The sequence below is a fragment of the Octodon degus genome, unplaced genomic scaffold (assembly GCF_000260255.1).
Source record: "Octodon degus isolate 3935 unplaced genomic scaffold, OctDeg1.0 scaffold00114, whole genome shotgun sequence".
In the NCBI taxonomy this organism is placed as follows: Eukaryota; Metazoa; Chordata; class Mammalia; order Rodentia; family Octodontidae; genus Octodon; species Octodon degus.
Window position 1 is genome coordinate 5,175,295 of NW_004524690.1, and position 23,432 is coordinate 5,198,726.

At 39.9% G+C, this 23,432-nt stretch overlaps 1 protein-coding gene across 1 annotated transcript in view; it reads right to left on the bottom strand.

The window, feature by feature from the left end:
- The window catches only part of Enpp6 (ectonucleotide pyrophosphatase/phosphodiesterase 6), a 120,261-nt gene that overhangs the window by 46,538 nt on the left and 50,291 nt on the right, over positions 1 to 23,432 (bottom strand). The window contains exon 2 of the mRNA XM_004639774.3: positions 9,846 to 10,025. Coding sequence (XP_004639831.2) covers positions 9,846 to 10,025 — 180 coding nt within the window. The remainder of the gene's footprint in view (positions 1 to 9,845; positions 10,026 to 23,432) is intronic.

Below are 23,432 nucleotides of genomic sequence, written 5' to 3' on the forward strand. Positions count from 1 at the left end.
CCTATGTGCACTTGTGTTCCTGGTGTGACCTTGCAGCTGTAGTTTTGCCTCAGGTGACCTCATGTGATACATTCAAATGGATGCAAGCTAAACCTCCTTTGTAGAACATGAAGCCAGGAGATAGATTATTACTCTTGTAGAGCTTTGGTGCAGTTATAACCTTAGCACCTACTGAAATTCAGGTGCAGATCTACAAAGGTTGGATTTATCCAGCTGTGCCTAGCTTGGGTCTGGCTGCTGTGCTCAGCTCCTTCCTGCTGCCACCCTTGGGAGTGAACCTCTGTGCCCCTCTGGCAAGATGTTCTGCTCCTGGACTAAGCTGGGTGGTTCTGTCCCCTACTCTCTCTGCAGTGATTGCAGCTGCAGGGTTTCACCTCAGGCCTGTATGCCAGGCCTGAGCTGAGTCTGGAGGGGACAAGTTGGAGTAGGGAGGAGAGGCAGCTCTCCCACACACTCACCAGGCATGGACTAGGACTGGATCTGGGGGTCCCTGGAACGCGGCAAAAATTCTCATGTGGCGTGCGAGGTGGGGGTGGGGTGCTGAGGAGTGGGGAGGATCCCAAGGGGATGGAAAAGGGTCTCACCCACGCTGTGCCTGGGCTGGGACCAACAGGTCCCGCTGGCACAGGGTAGCAGGAAGCTCTCCCACACACTCACCGGGCCTGGGCTAGGACTGGGTCTGGGGGTTCCCAGAATGCAGCAGAAATTCCTACTTGGTGGGGCAGGCAGTGGGGGGAAGGGTGCTGAAGAGTGGTGGGGGGCTCCCAAAGGGCTGAAAGAGGGTCTCACCTATGCTGCACCTGGGTTTGGACCGGCAGGTCCCACCAGCTCAGGGTAGCTGGAAACTCCCACACACTCACCAGGCCTGAGCTAGGACTCGATTATTACTCTTAAAATTATACTCTAGTCAGATGTTGTACATATCTATTACCTTATTTAACATGTTCAACAAGCCTGAAGGGTGCACATCATCATTCCTGTTGGACAGGTGATAAAACAGGAGCATAAAACGTTTAAGTGATTCTCTCCAAGGACCACAGCTGGAAGGGCTGAGCAGATGTAGAACCCATGTTCCAACTTTTCTTTAAATTTCCTTGCCCATAGTTCCTCAAGAGCTCCAGAGAGGTGCTAGAAGTGTCATAGTCAGGACAACAGCAAGAGCAGGCAGGGAAGAGGACAGCTTTCTGCATGTGAAGGGTTTAAGCAGAACTAAAGTGCTACCACTCTGTTCCATCACAGTGAAATGCATGAAAAAAGCTTCATTCAGTGTGGGTGGCTACAGACTTGGCTAAGAAAGGCTTAGCAGTGGCTGGGTGATCCCCTGCCTTCATACTGTTCTTGCGCAAGGAGGTGTTTGACATCAACAGAAGAATAAGACATCGACCTAGCAGGAAGCTAGACCTTGCAGAACAGGTTTAGGACAGCACTCTGCTGCCAGAAACCAAAGCTTCTGGCACCTATTTTTTCTGACAGAGAGGTATCATTGTTGCTGAAATCATACCCCTCTTCCTCCAACATCCCTGGGGTATGCTCTGGATTTGGGTTCACAAATCTGAGGACTATTGAATGCCTGCCTGGTCAGTGCAAAGCTGGTTCCAGACTTTACCAGAACTAAAGTGATAGCACAAGGAAGCTTGCATGAGGTTTGGAGTCAGGAAACCACTGATAACCATGCAGTTTGCTTGCTTCCTGCTTGTGTATTCTCTAAACTTCCATTTCTTTAGTTTAAAAGACCTGGAGAAGAAGGATGTAGAGAGCAGCCTTTTCCATGGAGTCCTCCGAAAGACCATTGCAGGAAGAGGGGTCTTACTGGAGCACTGTGGGAGCCTGAAGGTCAGGCCCCAGTGCCTGTTCTCAAAAAGAAAGCCAGTGGAGAAAGCAGGGCTGTCGTGTCATTGAGCTCAGAGCTTCCCACATCAGCATCTGCTCTGAGTCAGATGGCCCTCTTGGTGAAAGTGAACCTGGACTCCATACAAGCTTATGAGTTGGAAAAGCAGCTGAAGTGCCAAAATCAGCCCAAGAAGAGATCGCCAGGATCCCTTGATGGTGTTTGACTTTGTAACACAAACATTTCTTCCTCACCATGTCCTACCAAAGGCTACAGCAGCCAAGTTAGCTGCTTCTTTAGATTAGTGAGGTATCAAGGACTGTTGGAATGGGATATTTTATAGTTGTCAGCATTGAGTTAAAGGGTCTAGTGGAAATCTGTTGATCATGTGAGGGGGAAGGAGTGGCGTAAACCATGGGGCAGAAGAGAGTTCACAAGCTATGGGGCTGGGTGCTGCCAGGAGGAGGGTGAGCCCTAGGCCCTCACAAGCTGCCTCAGTAGGCACAGCAATGGGAGCCTGTAAGAGTGTTCTCTTGTTCAAATTCCTTGTCACCTATAACCTGACTTCAGGAATGCTTGCATTGCTCTTTCTCTCCTTTCTGCAACTTTTCTTCTTCTACCTTCCTATTACCTTGCCTTACTATTCTCCCCTCCTTGCTTTCCTCCCTCCCTTTCTGTCCTTTCCCATTTTCCTTTTATTTCTTCTTTTAACATTAAATCAAATGACATTTTGTTTTCCATTTCTGAGGAGGCACTCTATTGATTTTAGGATGGGAACCACCTAAAAGCAAAAGCTACAAAAGATGTGCTAAAACCCTAAGATTGGTCTTCACTGTGCATGTCACACTGGGATGTGATTGCTTTACCCAGCTGGCCATGGTTTTGGCTGTAAGTTTCCTGGTGGCAGGGAAGTGGCACATGCAGTCAGTATCCCATGTATCAGGAATATGGGCTACAGAAGAAGAGTCAGTATGAATGTAACAGTGAAAGCATAGCTACTTGGTTTCCAAATTTCTTTTTTGGACACAGCCTTCAACCCCTGCCTCTCTAACACATAGTCCCCTGAGACATGGCTTGGGAAGCTGAGGGCAGGTAATTCAGCTGGAAAGCCTCCTGGAGCTGTTCTCTGATGCACGCTAGGATATCCCTCATTGTTGACCAATGAGGCCAAATGATTAATCCACAAATATGCAAAGCAATATGAATTGAGTTAAAAGTCAATCTGGAATAAAGCAATTTGGAGGGAAAATTTTTTTTAGTTTTTAGGAAAATTTTTATTTTGCATCAATTAAATTGAACCAGCTAATTTCATTAGGCATCTTTCCACTCTAGCAGTTCCCTGAGTATCAAAATACATGCTTAAATCCCTTCCATAAGATGGTATATTATTTGCATATAACCTATACACATCTTCTTGTATACCTTAAATTATCTTTAGATTATTTATAATAGTTAATAGTAAGCAAATACACATTTTCTCAGGAGTTGACTAATAATGTCTATAATGTTTAAACATTAGTTGAAACAAACTAGATTGCCTTTCTTGCTACATAATCAATGTATCTTAGCTACAAAAAGTAAGAAAAAAATACAAACAAACAAAATGCACATGAACCTTTATAATTCTCCCCAATCGCCAACTCAGAGTCAATGTTTCTGTGCTTCCAAGTAGCTCCGCTTTTAGCTTCTCCAATTTCATTAGGAGCCACTATCCATAGAGTTCAGTAAACTAGAAACCCAAGGTCATGTCTGTCACTGCTAATTCCTTAAGCCCAAACCCCATCCATCCCCTAGTCCTGCCAGTTTTAATCCCTAAGAATATGTCCAATGAAGTCACTTTTCATCACCTGTGTTACCATAAACTCTTTTCCTCCCTGCCATGGGCTCACACAATGTTTCCTTTCTCCTCAGTCATCCTTTATTCATCGTTGTGATACCTCCACTCCATTCCCCACTTTGCATCCAGAGTAAGTTTTTTTTAGATGCATTACAATACTGGCATTTCTTCCTTAAAACCTTCTGATGACTTCTCATTCCTCTCATCAGAAAATATTCTTCAGCTTGGCTCAGGGTGCCTATCTTGTCTTCAGCTTCTCTGCCTCACTCATATCACACCCTTGCTCCCCTCTTTAGGTTTCTTGAACTTTCCATGTTTCTCCTAATTATTTATCAGACCCTAATAGAGTTCCTTGACTTTGATACTCCTTTCTGTCAGCACTCCAACTCTCTCACCTTCTCATCCTCTTCATTATTTTTATTTTATTTTATTGAGAAACAAATATCAATGAGACACTTTCCAAGCTGATTAACAGCACATTTTCGATAATTAATACATTGCATATTGTTATCTTTTCAGCATCCTTTTCATTGTTAACTCAGAAAATATTCCAGGGAAATATTTGGTAGCCCTCTCAAATGAAGCCCTTACCCTCATTGGATGATGTCATACTCATCTTTTCAGTATTATACCTTCCCTAACTGTGTTTTTTACATTCATTTGGGTAAACATTAGATTATCTTCACTGGAGTTCTCAGGGAAGAGGTACATGGTGAGAAAAATCTGCATCTTTTCCAGTAGAGCCCATTCCACAGCCTTGAGTCCTTCTCTTTTTTAAAAACTAATTTTATCAAGAAACAGATAGCAATGAGACAGCTTCAAAACTAATTAATAAGATAGTTTCAATAATTAATACATTACATATTGTTATCTTCTTAGTGGTTATTCATAGTACAAGATGCAGACATGATACCCTGTCCAAGTACTATTAGTCCAAATCTTTCTTCTCATTCAATTAAGAGAAAGTAGCTATATATCTATCTTAACTATTTTGTATATACAAATACAAAATGGTCCTTCCTTTGTATCTCCTTTTTTTGTTTGGTTTTGTCAGAGATGGGTATTACATTGTTATTTAAATATTATAGGTGCATGAATTCAGCAAAACAATCCAATATAGTCCAGTAGTCCATAATAGTAGTGCGTTATCCATAAGACTGGCAATATTAGAAGTTGTTGACTTGAGCCTTTCACAGCTCAGCATATTAATATGGCTTTACTTTATATAGCTCATTTTTATACTTTTCTGCTGGATTGTTAAGACCAAGATAAAGCAAGACCTATATAACAAGAAATGTAACTTTTGTATCTGATAAGGTCAGTCAAGTACCCTCAGGATTTATCCTGAAACCCTGCACCTCAGTTTGTAGCTCTTATGTAAGTGTCAGCCATGTGGATGAGTCACAGCTATTGCTTGACCAATTTGCCCTCTGTGGAAGTCTGAGAGAATGTTTTCTCTCCATGTGTTGAGTCCTTCTCTTTAAAGATGTTTTGTGAAGAAATTGATTTTTTATGATTTGTGAAGATGGAAATTCATCCCTGGATTTCTCTTTAAGACTTTGTAATCAACATAATGGGTGATGCTGGAAAAAAATTGAACTAGGAGCTCTTTTGCCTATGAAGCCATCTTGCAAAAGAAGAGTGGATGTGGTTGGACAGCTATCTAAACTTTTAAAACTGGAGGAATTGCTCCTGCAGCCAACAGTCTAGGGAGGTCACACTTCTCAATTTTTCTACAGCAGAAATGATTACTGCCTAGAAATGCTGTGAGATGATTTTGAAAGTCAGTGTTTTTGAGACAATCTCACAATGAAATGTGGATTTATAATCTTTTCCTGCTGACACAGGAAAACATTAGCTATTCAGAGGTTGCCAAAGTTACTGACAAAGGAGATGATGTAATGTGATAGCAACCTAGAGTCTTACAGATTTTGACCCAAGCCTACCTGTGCCAGAAAATATTGATTAAAGGAACTTAAGTTGCATTTGATACTTTGATGAGTTAACACCTTTACTTCATATAAAATCAAATCAATCAAGTGTTATAAGTATATGTGTATTACTACAGCAAAAATTAAGTTGGTAAACCTAATCTTGTGTGCTCTTGTATTACATAAGTACAAACTGTAAGTGTAGTGTGTGGGTGTATTTTTCTGGAAAAGAGACCTGTAGGGTTTTTTCTGTTTGAAGTGTTAAAGATTGAACTGAGCACCTCATGCCTGTTATGCAAGCACCACTGAGCTACACCCCCAGCCCCAGATCTGTACTTTTGTTCCATTCCCTAAGGAGTTTCATTTATAAATGTTGGGAATCAGCACATTATATATAAAGGCCTCTTTTAGTTCTAAAATTACATAAATCTTAAAGTCTAATGCCAAATTGGTGACTTTTATTGAGAAATTTATTGATTATACAGATACTTTTTATGAGCATTGTTAAATATCTGCTTGAAAAATTTCCACATTTTATCCAGATATTTGATGTCCTATGTATAGAGGCAATGACATAGGTATGACATTGACTCACACATTTGTGTGATGGACGACAGGCTCCTAATTTTCCCTGTGTCTGGGCTGTCTGCATCTAAAGGAAGGGTGTCAAAGCCCCACCACAGCTGGAAAGAGGAAGAATTTGTGGATAACTCATAATTTTTAACCAGTAATCTGTATGTTCCTCTTACCCAGAAAAATTCTCCTCGATTATAACAAAATGGAGGGGCAACTGAACTGGACACCTAACCTGTTAATGCCCCACCCAGTCCAGTTCTGAAATGAGAGGGAGGGAAAATGGGTGGTAACATGTGTTTCTGTACATAGAAGAGTTCTTATTGGTCTAAACTCATGCACTGGACAGGAAAGGGTCAGAAGAAAAGCTCAGGCCCACACCCAGCACCTTTCCAGGGGCATAGGAGTAGTTTGTACTCAAGACTTCCTATTTGGTTGTAGGGAGTTACGGTTGCAAAATGGATGATGAAAGATATAGAATTGAAATACCAAAGAGTCTTAATCACTGGTTATTAAAAGATGACTAAGTTTTATTCTTTTTTGAACATTTTATAAAAGGTGTAGGCATAAACTTAGGAAACCATTTCCATTATGTAAGGTGGTACTACTAGTCCAAGAAATTTAAATGCTTGCTATACAATATCTTAACATCCACATCAATTTCTTTACTTCTTCCTCAGGAAATCCTTCACCACTTTGTTGGTTTTCTAATATGAAGTAAATATTGGGACTTATTCCTTTGACATAAAACTTGAGAGCTGGTATAGAGAAATAACTTTAGAGAAGAACGTACATTTATTTCTTATCCTTAGCAGGAGAACACTAGATCCTACTCGTGTATTCCTGGCTAACTAGGGGCCAGGGATCATTTCTTAAGTTCTGGCTCTCCTTGTGCTGCTCAATGATCATATGATGGAAATCTAAAGGGGTTGTTGACAATATTAAATGTAACAAGGTTCGAGGTGGGTAGGTTGGACTCTTCACCACTGATCAATTTTTCAGTCTAAGGGTTTATCTACCTGACAAGAAGATTTGAACTACTGTCATTTTCTAAATTGTTCTTCTAAATATTAACTTAGTGGTGAGACTCAAAGTGTCATAACACAGCTCATTGGAGCAATGAAAATTTTCCAGGCCTCATTTGAGAGGTCTGCACAATGTCTCACAGGGAGTAGGAAAGGATGGGTAGTATTGAAGAAGAAAAATAAAATCAAGTAGTGTTTGGAAGAAATGCCACTGTACCTCATGTAATGTTACAGAGGCAAATGAACACTCACGGGATTGTTGGCTGAGGCCGGAGGTGACCAAGGTGGAGAAGAAAGGACAGCGGTTAAACCAGTAATCTCTAAATCATTAACCAGCAGGAATAGGAGGAATATGAGTTAGCAGGGCACTGTTGGCTGGGATGGAAGAAGTAACAACTGACTCTCAAAGAGCTGTTACTTGGGAATCCAGATTTGAAGGTCTAGGCCGTGTCTAAGAAAAATCTCATCCAATTTGCATCAAGTTTTCAACACAGCCAGACCTTTACCTAATCTTCATTTAGGTCACTGTGCAAATTCTAGGAAGCTAACATTTTAGCTTCTCTCCTCCTGATTGTTAACACTGTAGCTGGTCTTAAGGCATTTTTTGTCACATCACATTAGCTGTTGAACTGTGAATCAAAGAAAGTGATTGGCCTCTTCCTGCCCTTCAGGAAATTCGTTGGAGAAGCAATGAGATATTTTACATGCAAATTAGCTTTTGAGATTCACTAGATTCTCCGTAATACATAAGCTCATGATCTCCAAAATGGGAGAAAGCCTTATGCTCTGTAATACTGCAGAGAGAAGCTTAGAATGTGGCAATGTTCCCTCTCTGGGATTCTCCCCATTTTGCTGCAGCATTGGCATCCATGGCTGTGAAAATCACATGGACAACTGATTATATATGGATAAGACATGTGAAGAGTTGGGTTATTACTAGGGCAGGTGCTCTTCAAGTAAGAAGAATTTAAGTTAAGATATAGCAGGTAACACTAACCAGGTATGATGGAAGGTGACTTCCTGGTACTGTGGTGGTATTTGTCTTGGTGGTCCTCTAAAATGAGTTTGGTTGCTAATGCAATATGCCCAACCTATTTCCCCCCCCCATGCCTCTACATGTAGTCCCTTGTATTTGTTGATAATAATGCTTCTGAGAATGAACTTGCAGTTTAGCAAAATCTTTGGAGTTTAGAGCTCCTCACAATGGGCTCAGGCATGAGTTTGGTTCTTACGGTTAAGTCTCATCAGTCTGGCCCAAGCTCTGATTTGCATCCTTTGTCTAGCATCCAATTCTGAGAAACTGAGTCTCAATTTTGAGATAGAACAGTCTTCCTAAACCCTTTTCCTGCACAAAAGCTTCTTATGTCAATCTAGGTGACTGCTATGGACAGAACTCCAAGCATCTTCAGACTTTCTAATGTCCCCCCCTCAAACTAACTCTGTTAGCAAAGCAAGTCTGTGTCTTGTTGCTGGGTTTTGACACTGCACCCTGATCTGGCCTTTCTGAGCTCCCCTCTACATGGCTGTCACTGTCCTGTGTCAGCTCCTGTGGCTCCCATCACAGCCTGGATGTGGGTGCTTTCTGTGTCTCCATCTGTTCCATGTTCCTCTGCTAGCGAGCACACCCCTGCAAGCCCTGAGCAGCTCTCCATGTGGCCACCTCCAGACGTCCTCCTCCAGGCTCCTGCTGAAGCTCTTGCCCTCCATGTGGGCCATCTGTGCTTCAACCTTGCTTGCTCATCCTGTTCTCCATTCTCTATCCATGAGGGCCTCCCTTCCCCATAGCCCACCACATTTTCACAATTCCCTCAACTGTCATCCCACTCCAGCCAAAGCCATTGAAATCCCCTTAGTGACTTCTCCCCATGTCCTACTAGGCTGCTGGTTTGTTTGGTTTTTTGTTTTTGTTTTTTTCATTTCTAGGCTTCCCCATGCTTCTTAGTCCATAATGTCAATTACCAGTTTTACAATGTTAAAAATTAGGAGAAAAGTGCTTTCAGCCATGTGCATGGAAAAGTCAAATTGCTTACCACTTACTGAATGAGTGAATTTCACTAGTGGTAAATTGGTTATTTTATTAGCATTGAATCATCTCATCCATAATTAAATATATTAACTACCAGGATGGAAGTATTCTAAGGACTTCTCACAGTAACTAAGAAAGTTTGCATGACTATTTCTGTCATTTAAGGAGGTAAAATAATATCGTTTCTTAGTGATCTAGGATATACAAGGGGAGTCTTGAAACAAAGGGACTTCATTTAATGCACTACCAAAAAGTTATGAGTCTTTGAATTTTCTTTTTAATATTGTAGGGGAGCTCAAATATCTATAGAAATGGTACACCAAATTATTTTGTAAAAGTCAACAAACATATTGTAATTGATGTTTACTACTTATCTAAACTTTTGCACATGAAAAAAGCATGATATATTGCAGTGGTATTATCAAGTCAAGGGAGACAGTGAATGATACTATGTGGCACATTAGGGAGTTAAAAAAATTAGATATTGAAGACTTTTCTCAAATAAAGATCTCACTTCAGAAATCATGGCATAACCTTTAAACAAGAGCTCAGCATTGCTTTCTCTTGAAGACTCCATCGTGTTTTATTTGGAAGACTGGAAGGTGCTGGATGCCAACACACTCACCTGGCCAATAATACATGTAGACCTTTCTTTTGGCCTTGGTCAGAGTGACCCACAGAGGCTCTGATCCATTCCACCAGAGAGGCATCAGGCTGTCTCTGTTGACACCGATATCAAATGACTTATTGGTGTTGGGATCCCACATGTAGTTGCCAATCATCTGATGGACTTCACAATGGCGGCCTGCATTAATGAGGACAAAAAGCTGTTAGATTTTGTGGAGATATGTTTTTCTTTTTTTTTTTTTCTGAAAATAAAAGCAACTCATACTTATTTTGGAAGTCTAGAATATTGTCAGGATTTTCCATTGACTTTTAAAATTATGGATCTTTCTTCTTTCCTGGGTTCTACTATAAAAACAATCTGGTGAGATATCCATTAATTGATTGAACATGGGGCCACATTCAGAGAAGGCAGCCAGACAAAGAGCTGTTTTAAGTTATAATGAGAATGTTCTGTGTGGCGTTTGGCTCTCAGTTCATGGTTTGAAGTCTAAATGCCAATCAGTATAGAAATCATTGATTTCCATAAGACTTTGGATATGTTCTCACTCTAGAGCTCTCTCTGTGCCCCTTCTAAACCTTCCTCCCACAAGATCAGCCATCTTGTGTTTATTTTTTCCTTTCTTGAGTTAAAGGAGTTATTTCTTCAGTACTGAACAATGATGCAATCTGTGACATTTGGAATAGGGTGGTAAAAAAAAATAGATTCAACTTTGAAAAACAAAGCCAGGAAACATCCCTCCAAATGGAGAGCTATATGGAAACAAGGGTTGGTTCTGTTGGGCACAGTTCAGTCCCAGAAGAGAAGCCAGAAGTGAAAGACGCAAGCACTTGGATGCTTTTGAAATATTAGGCTTAAATTATTTATTTTGGAGCAATCTGTTACATCTTTAAAGTAAAAATAACACAAACATTGGCAAGTGCACCAGAAATTACTGCAATTTTAGTGAGCGTCACTTGGCACCAGCATGAACCATGCCTCACTGAACTCCCTAACTACGCTTAATCGAAGTGGCCTTTTGTGTTTGTTTGTTTGCTGTTTTGTTTCTTTTTGTCTCCCCCTTACCAACACTTTATTTTTAAACAAAAGCAAAGAGAAACCATAAAACACAATTTTGAAAATTTGGACACCAAAACTAACATAAAGGAAAAACCTTTTATTTCATCACAGAAAACAAGGCACTCCAAAAACCACATCTTGAATTTAAAACTCAAAAACCTAAACACAATGGTTTTTACCCAAAGCTGTACAATTCTTTGATCTTAACTAAAGCATTATACATGGGTTAATAATATTTTTTAAAAAACTAAAACATTGACCAACTTCTCCAATGTTTAAGGAACATTAACTCATATTTATTAAATGCTCATATACGTATAGGTATATTATTATAAACTGTAATAGGTAGAGAGACGAAAATAGGAATTCATGGTGGTCCTCATCCATAAGTGTTTTGTAATTTAATACTCAACAGAGGATCTTATGCAAGAAAGGGATAGGTTTCCTAGGATTGAGGCTAGAAAGGGACCAGGTAGTATGTATAACTGGAAAATCAGGACTGATCTTACCTACATGTCACTGGAGATAACTCCAAGTATGAACTAACCAACTCATTAAGGACATACTTCTTATTGGTTCAGATATATGAAACTTCAAGAGCACTTGTATGCATAAAACTTAATTTTTCCCTTTATGCAAAACAATGCTTTCTATATCAAAACTTTTGTCATCCTAATGATGCTTGTTTACCCTTTCACAAAGAAAGAAAATCATGATAGCATCCATTGGAAAAAGTCCCCCTTCAGCTTTTCCCAGTAGGTGGTCTCTGTAACCCCCTCAGGTGTAGCAAGAGCATCTCACCAAGTGCTGATGTGCAGAGAAACCAAGAAGAAATGCAAAACGGAAAGTGAGTGAGAAAGATATTACTAAGGTCAGTGACCAGAAGAAAGCGCAAAAATTAATCATCAATAAAGAACTAGAAACTGTAGGTGTATCAGATATGGAAATAATAGGAACAGCTACCCAATGAGCAGTAACATCTCTGCCTTCAAATTTGAACTATTTGAATGATTTTAGATGAAATGAGTAAAATGCAAGAATATTGGGGCCTCAGTAATGTATTTTTAAGAAAATACTGAATTTAAAGAAGCAAGAAGCAAACAAAAATAATTGCTAAAGTACTTACATATCTCCCCAACAATGCAGCATTGTTTGGTACATTTTCCCTGCCCTCTACTCATGGTCAGCACTCTGAACCCCAAAATGTCCAACCCTTAACCTCCTTGGCTCTCTTCTCTCAATATAAGCAGTGACACACAGACAGAAACAGAAACAAAGTCAGAGATAAATATAAGACAAAGACAGCCAGAGGCACAGAGAAAATTTCTTAGAGATTCTATATAGTGAGCTCTCTTTTGCCCCAAATCTTCTCTCCTAGGTGACTTGACTTTCCTTCTATGAACGTAGTAAGACTGGTAGGCTAAGCCTGCTCTTGTTCAAGCTGATTTCTTTACCTACCATCTCTCTTTTGCTTTTTCATTTTTATTGCCTGAGTGCAAGTGGTGGCTGAAAGAACAGAACAGAACAAAACATAACACCGTGTTCTCACTCCTGCAGCCCACGAATGCTCATCTCCATATTCCTGCCTGACCCGTCTCTATTTTTATACCTCTGCAAATCTTCTTGACTTTTCTCTGGTTTGTGCTTTGCAGACAGCTCTGCTGTAGTTTGGTTATTTGGACTTTTGCTCAAAGCTTTGGTAGAAACTTTCCTGACTTCCTCAGACAGCACAGGCACAGGTGGTATTCAAGGCTGAGAACCAGAGGCTATCTCTGCGGGGCTTTTGTGCTCCATTGTCTCTGAGAGCGCTCAGGGACTAGTTGCTCATGTAGAATGTCTGTATGAATGTAACTGAGTATGATACTCTCATTTTTTATTGCTTATGTTCTTACTTGGCTTCTGATGTAATGAATGACCATCTCTAAAAGTTTCTTAGCAAACATGAATAAAACTCTGTACCACATATATAATGGCTGACCTGCACATTGCATGTCTTCTTTTACTTCATTTACTGTTTTTAAAAAATCTTCATTCAGGGTGGGGAGGGTTGGCTTGGCGGTCTAAGCACCTGCCTGGCAAGCGCAAGCACCCAGGCTCGATCCTGGGTACTGTATGCCGTGCAGGCCCTGCTCCAAGCCAGTCCTGAAACCTGGTGTGGTGGTACATGCTGTAATCCTAGCACTGGGAAGGCTGTGACAGGAGAATCACTAATAATCTTAGCTGTATAGTGAGACTTTCTACCAAATAAATAAAAGATTTAAAAAATTAAAAACTTCAATCAACATGCCTGCTGCAGTTTGGATAGGGCATGGCCCCCAAATGTTACATGCTGGAAGCTTGGTCTCCAGGGTGGGGGTGGCGCGAGATGGTCAAACCTTTAAGAGTAGGGCCTAGTGGGAAGTCATTTAGCCAAGGAAGCTCTACCTTTGGAAGGAAATAATGTAGGTTTTTTCTTTGGACTAGTTAGTTCTCAAAAGAGCAGGTTACTATAAAGTGTGATGCCCACTATCTTGTCCCTTGGGCCTATGGCCTTTTTCTTTTCCACTTCCCAGCTATGTTGGATTGCAGTGGGAAGTGATGGAGGGGGTGCTTCTCCGATGCTGCTGCCATATGCTTGGGCCTCTAATCATCAGAATCATGAGCCCAATAAACCACTTTATTTTATAAGTTATAGAGGGCTGGGGAGATAGCTCAGCAAGCTTAAGCATTTGCCTGGAAAGCACAAGATCCTAATTTCTAATCCTGGTACCAAAAAGAAATGCATACAAATTATCCAGAGTCAGGTGTTTTTTATCATAATACAAAAAGTACTAATATAGTACATTTATCAAATAATAGGTACCTGCTAAACATATAAACATAACAAGACACAGTCCATTTTAGACTGGCTTATGGCCAGCCTTGCATAAGAAACAGGCTGACAACACTGTTTGGAGGATAGGTCTTACAGTCAGACTGTACTGTAGGTTCAAATAGAAACTCTTCTATCTACTAAGTCCGTAATCTTGGACAAGTTGATTTAGAACCTCTAAAGCCTCAACTTCCTTATCTAAGTAATTGTCACGATGACAATTACTGTAAAATATATAAATATAGAGATATGCATGGAGTGTAGGTCCATGAAAATCTTTGTGCAAGCATAAGCAATACAGACCTATCTTGATAATCAGTGGGAGAAATGACCACTGAAAATGTGGTCACAGCCAGGAATGATGGCGCACACCAGTAATCGCAGTGCTTGGGAGGCTGAGGAAGGACTGCTGTGAGTTCAAGGCCAGCCTGTACCACAGAGTGAGTTCAAGGTAAGGGTCATCTATATAGTGAAGCCTTACCTCAAAAATGTTAACATTTTTTTTCTTACTTTCAGTTACAGCTAATAGATAGAAAAGCAAAGGTACATGATAAAACAATGAAGTACTAGTATCTTGTAATTTCAAACATTGAGAATTAGAGTCGTATTTCTTAGCTAAAAACTTAGCAAACTGGTTTGGACAGTGTTTGCTTTCTTCTATATTATAACACAAGACAGATGAACATTATTATTGCACTTTGGTGAATTGCCACACTCTAAGCTTGGATCAGCTTCCAACGTTTTATTGTTTGTTCCTTCAATGCCACAAAACAACCTCGAGTTCCTTTAACAGAAGGAGGGGGATGGGGAGATAGCTCAGTTGAATAAGTTCTTGCCTGGCAAGTTCAAAGGCCTGAGTTCAATCCCCAGTTCCACCAAAACAAACAAAAAAACAAAACCCCAACCAACCAACAACAACAAAACCATGAGGAGGGACACCTACCTCCTTTATGTCACAACCATTTTCCCAATGCTATGACTTGGGTATGGCTTGCCCTCCAGAGCTTCCTGTGCAGGAAGCATGATCCCAGTGTGCAGACATGGAGGGGGCACAGCAAGTAAGAAGTGGAGCTTGGCAGAAGTCACCAGGTCACGGGAGCTCCATCCAATAAATGGGCTCATGGTGCCTCTAGGAGGGTTAGGGCTCCTATGACTGGACTAGTTCTCAACATCGCACTGTTGTACAGTGACAGTGCCCCTAGCTTTAGCCCCTTCTGTGTGTGGCTGTTTCCCTTTCCACTTCTGCATCATGTATTTTTAAAAATTTTATTAGTGCATATTTTCAGTATATGCATTTTGCAATCATCTTGGGAAGTTGGCACATGCACATAATACAGCTTCTTTCTTTTTTAAACTCTCTCTCTTCCTCTAATTTTAACCCCTTCCTTTTCCCTCTTTTCATTCTCATTGACATTATTAATCTTAGTTCACATTTATGGCAAGAAGCCACACTGATCACTTGGTGTAGGGGTCTTAACTAAGTATCAGAGAGCACAGAGGGTGGGCTGAATGTCCCTTGACCTGGGACTTGAGAGATCTGGTACCATTCACATCTCAAGAATAGGTATCTCAGGTGGCCTCCTGGTCTAATTTCAAGGGTTACAGGAGTAACTCATATGCATTTTGTGTATTTTATGTGTGAACAGATTGAATGTCTGACCCAGGCCACAGTTACCACATGAGGGCAGGAGGGGTAGAAGCGCAAAGAGAAAGGTGGCCTCAACCTCGATTTCCCGCTTGTACCATAATGTATGTTAAGCTTCACTTTCATGATGACAGTAGGTTAGCGGTTGTGTTTGTACCCTGAAACATAAACATATATTGATTTCAAGAAGACTTTCAACATTTTTCTGCCATTTTATTTGTTTCCAAAAGCATATGCAGAAAAATAATTGCATAGCTGATCATATCACTAAACAATCAGATTTTATAGCCAATGAGGAATTTCTTGATTACAGTCATGCATCAGTTAATGACAGGAGAGTGTCTGAGAAATGCATTGCTGGGTGATTTCAACGTTGTGTGACTATCACAGAGTGTACTTTACAAAAGAGCTCAGCTATGACATCACTGGGTGATATAATCTTAGGGAACCAGGATCACTCATGCAATTCATCATTGACAGAAACATCATTTGGCTATATAGGACCATACATAGACGTCTTCCTACCACCTAGTGTATAATCACCCTCAGAGACAGATATTATTATTCAATTTCTAAAAGCCATTCATTTTGTTTTTCTAAGGTCTATAAGTGTTCCACTAGATTACTATGCCTAGTAATAAAAAAACAGCTCATCAAAAGAGAAAAATGAGGTGATATTTTAGGCATATAAGTTTGAAGTGTGGTGATATAAATTCAGGCTACAAAATACTAATAAGGATCTTGGGAATCATTCTTTTATAGCACATTTTTTGCCTAGAGGCAGCATTCAGGTGAGAGCCCAGTCCAGAGTTAAAGGCCAGCATCTGAGTCCACCTGTTGGAAATCTGCCTTTCAAATCATGCATGACAGGTGTGGGGAGCCTGCCTGTAGCTGGTCAGCCCATACCTAGGAGATGGTGGCTACAATGAGCAGGTAGAAGGTACGCGGTCAGGCACAGCAAATTGGGTAGAGATATTCCCACTCTAGCTGTGGGAATTGAGACCACCCTTAACTTCTGAAAGCCTCACTTTTCTATCTCCAAAATAAGAATATTAATACTACCTTGATTAGATTACAGTAAGTATTAAAAATAGGGATGGAGTATTAAAGATATCCCCAAATATCTTTGCCTAGCCTTTATTGGGCCCTAAGTTCAAGCCCAGTATTATAAGAAAGAAGGGAAAGGAAAAAAGGAAGGAGGAAGGGAAGAAGGGAGGGAGGGATAAATGAATGTTATTGACATGTAATGATTATAAAAATATATTCTTACAACTATCATCTTACAAATGTTAAAAGGAGGTTAATAAAATCACCCTTAATAGGACTGGTGTTTTTTACAAAGGGGAAATTTGAACGTGATGACAGAAACACACAGGAGCAAAAAATGTGAAGGGAGAATACAGTCATCTATAAGTTAAGAACACCCAGGGAAGCCAAAAGAGGGGAGGATCAGGGAGGGATCATCCCCAACCCTTCAACAAAAGGTGGCCTTGCTGACATTTGGCTTTCTAGATTTTGACCTTCAAAACTCCAAGAGAATAAATTTCTGTTGTTCTAAGTCACTCAGTTTGTGGTACTTCATTATCCAGGCTCAGGAAACCAATACAGCATTTAATTCTCAGAATAGCCTGGGGGAGAATACTATTGTTAGTACCCCCCCTTTTACAAGTAAAGTAATGGAAGCTCAAGGAAGGTAGCTTACCTAAAGTCTTGCACCAATCTTGTAGTAGAGCCACGATTCCAACTCAGGTGGCCTGGGCCCAGAGTTCTTACTTCTAACTACTATGATCCACAGTATACGAGTTGCCACTCAACACAGTTGTCCCCCTGGATCTAAGATTTCATTCTCCCCAATTTTGTTTACCCATTGTCAACTGTAATATGATAATATTAAACAGAAAGGTCTAGATGTAAACAATCTATATGCTTTTTTTCACCCTGATTTTTCTTTAATGCAGTTGCCATCTCTCATAATATACTCTTAGGAATCTTCTTAATGGCATCTAACCTATCCTTTTGCACCACTTGGTGTCCCCCTCAAACCTAGGTCTGTGGTTGGGTGATAATTAATGGGCAGTGCCCTTAAGTTTTTAAAAATGGATTAACACACACATTCAAACCACTTAATTTTTCAACTGAGAGTTCAGAGAAAGCCTACTTCCTTCCTATAGTAGCTGTCATTTCAGGTTGTGGTTCTGACTCCAAGAAATGAGAAAAATGTCTTTTGAAAAAAAATTTGTATTTATTTTAATGAGAAAAAAATGATAAAATAGCAATGAAACAGTTTCAAAACAGGTTAATAGGACAGTCACAATAATTAATACATTGCATATTATTGTCTTCATAGTAGTTATTCAGAGGACAAGATGTAGACATGATATCTTGTCTAACCAATATTAGTACAAATTTTTCTTGTCATTGGACTAAGAGAAAGTATGATAAGAACAGATGTTACACTTGATCTTAGGGGCTGGGGAGATAGCTCAGTAGAATAAGTGCTTGCCTGGCAAGCGCAAGGGCCGGAGTTCAATCCCCCACTCTGGAGAGAAAGAGAGAGAGAGAGAGAGAGAGAGAGAGAGAGAGAGAGAGAGAGAGAGAGAGAGTGTGTATATTCATCCTAACTTCTTTTATATACATCTATATTTTTCACTGCAAAATGGTCTTTATTTATATCCCTCTTTTTTGTTTTGTTTTGTCAGAGATGGGTGTTCCATTGCTGTTAGAGAAGCTGTATTTGGAGAAGTCTTTAAAGAACCTTTTCATACTTGATGCCAGTCCAAATATTGTAGGTATTTGAATTCAGCAAAATAACCCAATATAGTCCAATAGTCCATAACTGTAGTGAGTTACCAGCACAACTGGCAATTGTCCGAAGTTGTTGACTTGGGCCTTTTATAGCTCAGCATATTATTATAACTATACTTTTTATACCTCATGGTTATACTTTTCTGCTGGATGGTTAAGACCAAGTTAAAGCAAGACCTACATAATTAAAAATGTAACTTTTGCTACCTGATAAAATCAGTCAAATCCTCTCAGGATTTACCCTGGAACCATGTATAGCACCTTGTGGATAAGAATGTCTTTTTGTCACTGAGACTTTTTTTCCCTCTTCTTCTACCATCTCTTTTCCCTCCCCTCCTTTTCCTTCTTCCATTCATTGCCTTCTTTTCCTCTTTTTCATTTTTTTTAATAAGAGCTTAAGGGAAATAGGTTATTAAAAATATCAGATTTTAGTAACCAAAAAAACAGAGAGCTCACAAGCTCTTCTGTATGATGATGTTCAATTACTGACAAATGTTATTCTTCGACACAAACACTGTGATAACATATGTGTCTGGTAAACAAGACTACTACTGGTTCTTAACAGGTGGGTAGCATATACAGCATGAATACATTGTACAAGGAACAATTTGTGTTCCCTCACATGGAGCAGGAGGGCCTGAGGCTTCAACACACAATTCGGAGTGGCTTCCTGTAGATGGATGAAGACACTACACCTTAGGCCCTGCATCATTTTCCTTTCTTTATCTCATCATGTAGGAATTGTATCATCTTGTATCATCATAAGAAGAACAATAAGTAGAGGATAGTAAGATATTTTGAGAGAGACTGTATTGATATAACTTTTATTATAGTATATGATTATAACAATTATATTTCACCATTAGATACTATTGTTGATCTTACTATATCAAATTTATAAATTAAACTTTATCATAGGAATATGTGCAAGAAAAAATATAGTATCCATATGGTTTAGTGCTAACAATGGTTATAGGCATCTGGTGGCAGGCTTGGAACATATCCCCTACTATGGCTTGTACGTAGATGTCTTTCCAAAGCTCCATGCACGCATAGATCTAGAGTGTGTGCACATATATAGTGATAACTGGATTGGTCTACTGATTGAATTAGTATGACCCTAGGTGTGGCTTACTGGATTTACTAAAAAGAGAAGACCCGTCCTGGGTGTGAGTGGCACCAACCAATAAGCTTGTAAGCTGGAATCAGTAAAGAGATAAAGGGAGATTTACTGCCTCTGTCCTGCTCTGACATGGACTGTTTCTTCTCTACTATGCCACACTGCCAAGGAACCAGCTGACTACGGACTGAAACTTTTGCAAAACTGTGAGCTAAAATAAACTTTTCTTCCTTTAACTTGTGAGTGTTGGGTATTTTGTTCCAGCAATGAGAACATAACTAGGGTCTTCCCCATGGATAATTCCCAACTCTGAATATGCCTTTGACAAAATGTCAGATGCTATGGTTGCTGTGTTTGTTAACCTGCAACCCAGGAGGCCTTTATGCTCCCAGACAGGATGAATCCAGGGGAAACATCAGGCTGGGTGGTGAGATCCCAGGGATGAGCCTACTCAGAAAGCACTGTCCCTGGGCAATCTAGGATTGAATTAGACTCTGGAAGGATAAAATTCAGAGTCTTAAATGTAACTCTAGGAGACAGACAATATCATTCTCACTTTGCAGGTGGGTGAACAAAAGCTCAAAGTGGCTGAGTGGCCAGGGAGGAGGCAGAGTCCCAGTACAAAGAAAGGTCTCTCTGACTCACCATCAGTACCCTTAGGGGCCCCACCACCTGTTCCTGTCACAGCATCTCATCCACTCACAGACCTTGGTCCTTACAACAAATACCAACTGCCTCATGAGTTGGACCTGAGTCTGAGACTCTCAGCACAGGGACCACCTGCAGGTGCCCCATTCTCTACAATATGAGATCTGCTCCTCTCCTGAAATGAACTATTGCCCACCAAATGCTCTCAAATCTCTCTAAAGGAGAGAGTGCTGTCAGATACATGATACTGACAAGAAAGAAGATAATCCTAGCTTTTCTCTCCCCTAGAAAGCATCCAGCTGTGCAAACAGAGGCTCCAAAAGTTCTGAAACATAGGGTCTAAGGCTAACAGTTGCACTTTAGATACTGAATGCATGCACATTGCTTCAAATGACATGGCTCCAAGGAGTGTCTTTATATACCAGATTCTGAGCCAAGAAGCTTAAGAATGTTAAATAACCCACACTTTCAGACTACGAGATTCCTCTCACTACTTTTCCTTGAGGATTTGGAGAGTTTAAGGATTAGTTAGACACTCTTTTGTGAACTATTGAATAACTACTTTCCACCTGAGAGACATGAAGGGATTAACAACCCATTACTCAAACTATCTAATTTACAAATTTGAAATTTGATTTGCAGATCACCTCTGTTGGGGAGTATATGTCATGTTTTTAAACTTACCCAAAGACAGATTTTGGGTAGGTTAAAGAAGTGATTTCAGATGAAATATGCAAGATTAAGTTGAAAGAAAAAGCTCACAATTTGCACATCTTTAAAAGAAACTACTGAGGTATGTGCCAGACACAGTCATGATTAGAGTCTGAGTCACAAATATTGCAAGATTGAGATAGAAGGCTTAGATTATAGTGTGAAGTGTAGGGGCTGCAACAAAAATAGTCCCAAAATGTTAAAAATGGTGATTTTTTTTAAGTGGAGATTTTTTTGATTAGAGACATTCATTCTCATAGTTTTGAGGTCACTGGACTAAAAAACTACACTATTTATTATTATTTTTTTTTTTTTTGCAGTGCCTACTAGCTTGGTACTAGCTAGTACCAAATCCATAACAACTAGGATACCATAAGAGAAAACATATTTCTATGTGAGGACAAAAATGTAGGTTTTGATCTTTAATGCTTTTACTTTTATAAAGCTCCTTTTAATCAAAGCTCAAAGAAGTTTCCAGACAACTTACACCTTCTTCACCTCTGTTCAATACTGGAAAACAGCAGAATTAATTATTACAGGTGAAAAAAGATTTTTTTTTTGAGATATACCATTTTGTTGTGTTCCTTTGGGGTCTTCCAAGGGTGATAGATTCCTAACAGGAGACAGTTCTTATTTTGAGCACTCCTGCTTCTATGTGTGAAATGCAATAAAAATCTCTCTCCCAAAGCACAGCCATCTTTTTGCTAAGGTGGATTTTCCATCTTCCCATCTGCTGCTGTACCACCTCCCCTCCCTGCCCAGGAGCATGAGGTTGACTGCAATTCTCACAGTAAGGAAACTAGTGAATGGCAGGAGGCAGGTTCTGTCCCCCATGTACTGCCTGGCTGCAGGTGGAAGGGTCCCTCTTTCTCACACCGGGGGCAGAAGGATGCCTTAGGACCTGGACAAGGACAGTACTGGGGATTAAGAGATACAGTTTAACTCAGTAAACAAAAGGCACAGTGAAGACTTGGACATAAGCCATGTTCTCCAGTCAAGCTTTTCAATTGGTATAGAACCAGGAATGACCATGGCTAATCCCTAATAAAAGACTTTAGATTTTAGATTAGTACTGGGCTAACCAGTAATACTAGGAAATAATAAAGAATGAAGAGACCCAACTGCTTAGAGTAAGAACTAGCAGTTAATATCAGTGGTCCACGCTAGAGGGAGCCAACCTTCATTTTTTAGTCAGAAGCAAGTAAAATAACACTTTTTTATTCCTTCTTTTTGGATTTATAAACTCAAATAAATAACATTTATTGCTCACAGTTAAGAAGGCTGAAAGTTGAACCCCAAAAGCAGCTGATTCAGTCCGGTGAGAGCTGGGGTCCTCAGGAGAGAGGCTTCTCACTCCAACTCCCTCGTCTGGAGAGACAAATGGTCTGTCTTTCGGAACTAATCCCACTTCTGAGTGCTCCGCCCTCGTGGCCTAGTCCCAAATGCTCTGCCTCCTAATACTGTCACCCAGGAGATAAAGACTTGCTGCAGGAGGTGGACGTAAATATTCAGGTCATAGCATTCGTCCACTTTTAATGTTGTCAGTTTTTGTGTATGATTTTGGTACATAATGTGTACTTCCCTTGTGGGAAATTGGCACATGTACATAATATACCTTAAGTCTTTTAATCTCACTTTTAATCTTTTTTAATCTCCCTCTCTCCTGCCTCCATTCATCTCTTGATCCCCTTCCTCTGTTCTACTTTTCTACCCTTGTAATACATAATGTTTACATTCCTTGTGTGGAGTTGGTCTTGTGCATAAAGCATCTTTAATTCCTTTTTCAATCCTCTCCCCCTCCCCCACCTCGCCTCTCCCTCTATTTCTTTATGTCCTTCCCTCTGAGAAAGATCTGTCTTCTAAACTTTCTAGCCTTTGTTTTGGCCTTTATTTATAATTAGGTTTTCTCATATAAGAGAAACGATATAATTTACACATGATTTGTTTCATGTAACTTTATAGTCTCAAGGTACATCTATTATTACCACAAATGATTCAAGTTTATCTTTCTTGATTGTGTATAACTAGCACATGTTATGCATCCATTTATCTGTTGATGCATATTTGAATTAACAACTGCGACTGCCTCTTCTTAAGAAGTTTTTGCACGTCAAAAGAAATTACCAACAAAGTGAAAAGACAACCCACAAATTTGGAAAAAAAACTTTACTAATAAGCACTCAGACAAAGGTCTGCTCTCTAGGATTTATAAAGAACTAAAAAACACTAGGGCCCCAAAATTTAAAGTTCCAATCCAGAAAAGGGCATCCAAGATGAAAACACACTTGTCAGAGGATGAAATTAAAGAAGCAAATAAATACATGAAAAAATGCTCCACATCACTAGCCATCCATGAAATGCAAATTAAAACAACATTGAGATACCATCTCACCCCAGAAAGAATGGCTATCATAATGAAATCACCCAACAGCAAATGTTGGAGAGGCTGTGGGGAAAAGGGAACCCGTCTCCACTGTTGGTAGGAGTGTAGACTGGTCCAACCATTATGGAAATCAGTGTGGAGACTCCTTAAAAAAGCAGGACTGGAAATCCCATTCAATTCAGCTATCCCCCTACTGGGAATTTTCCTGGAGGAGCTGAAAACATCATATCATAGTTACATATGTGGAACTATGTTTATAGCAGCACAATTTGTGATAGCTAAATCTTGGAAACAACCAAGATGCCCATCACCTGAGGAATGGATGTAAAAGATGTGGTATTTTTATACAATGGAGTATTACTCAG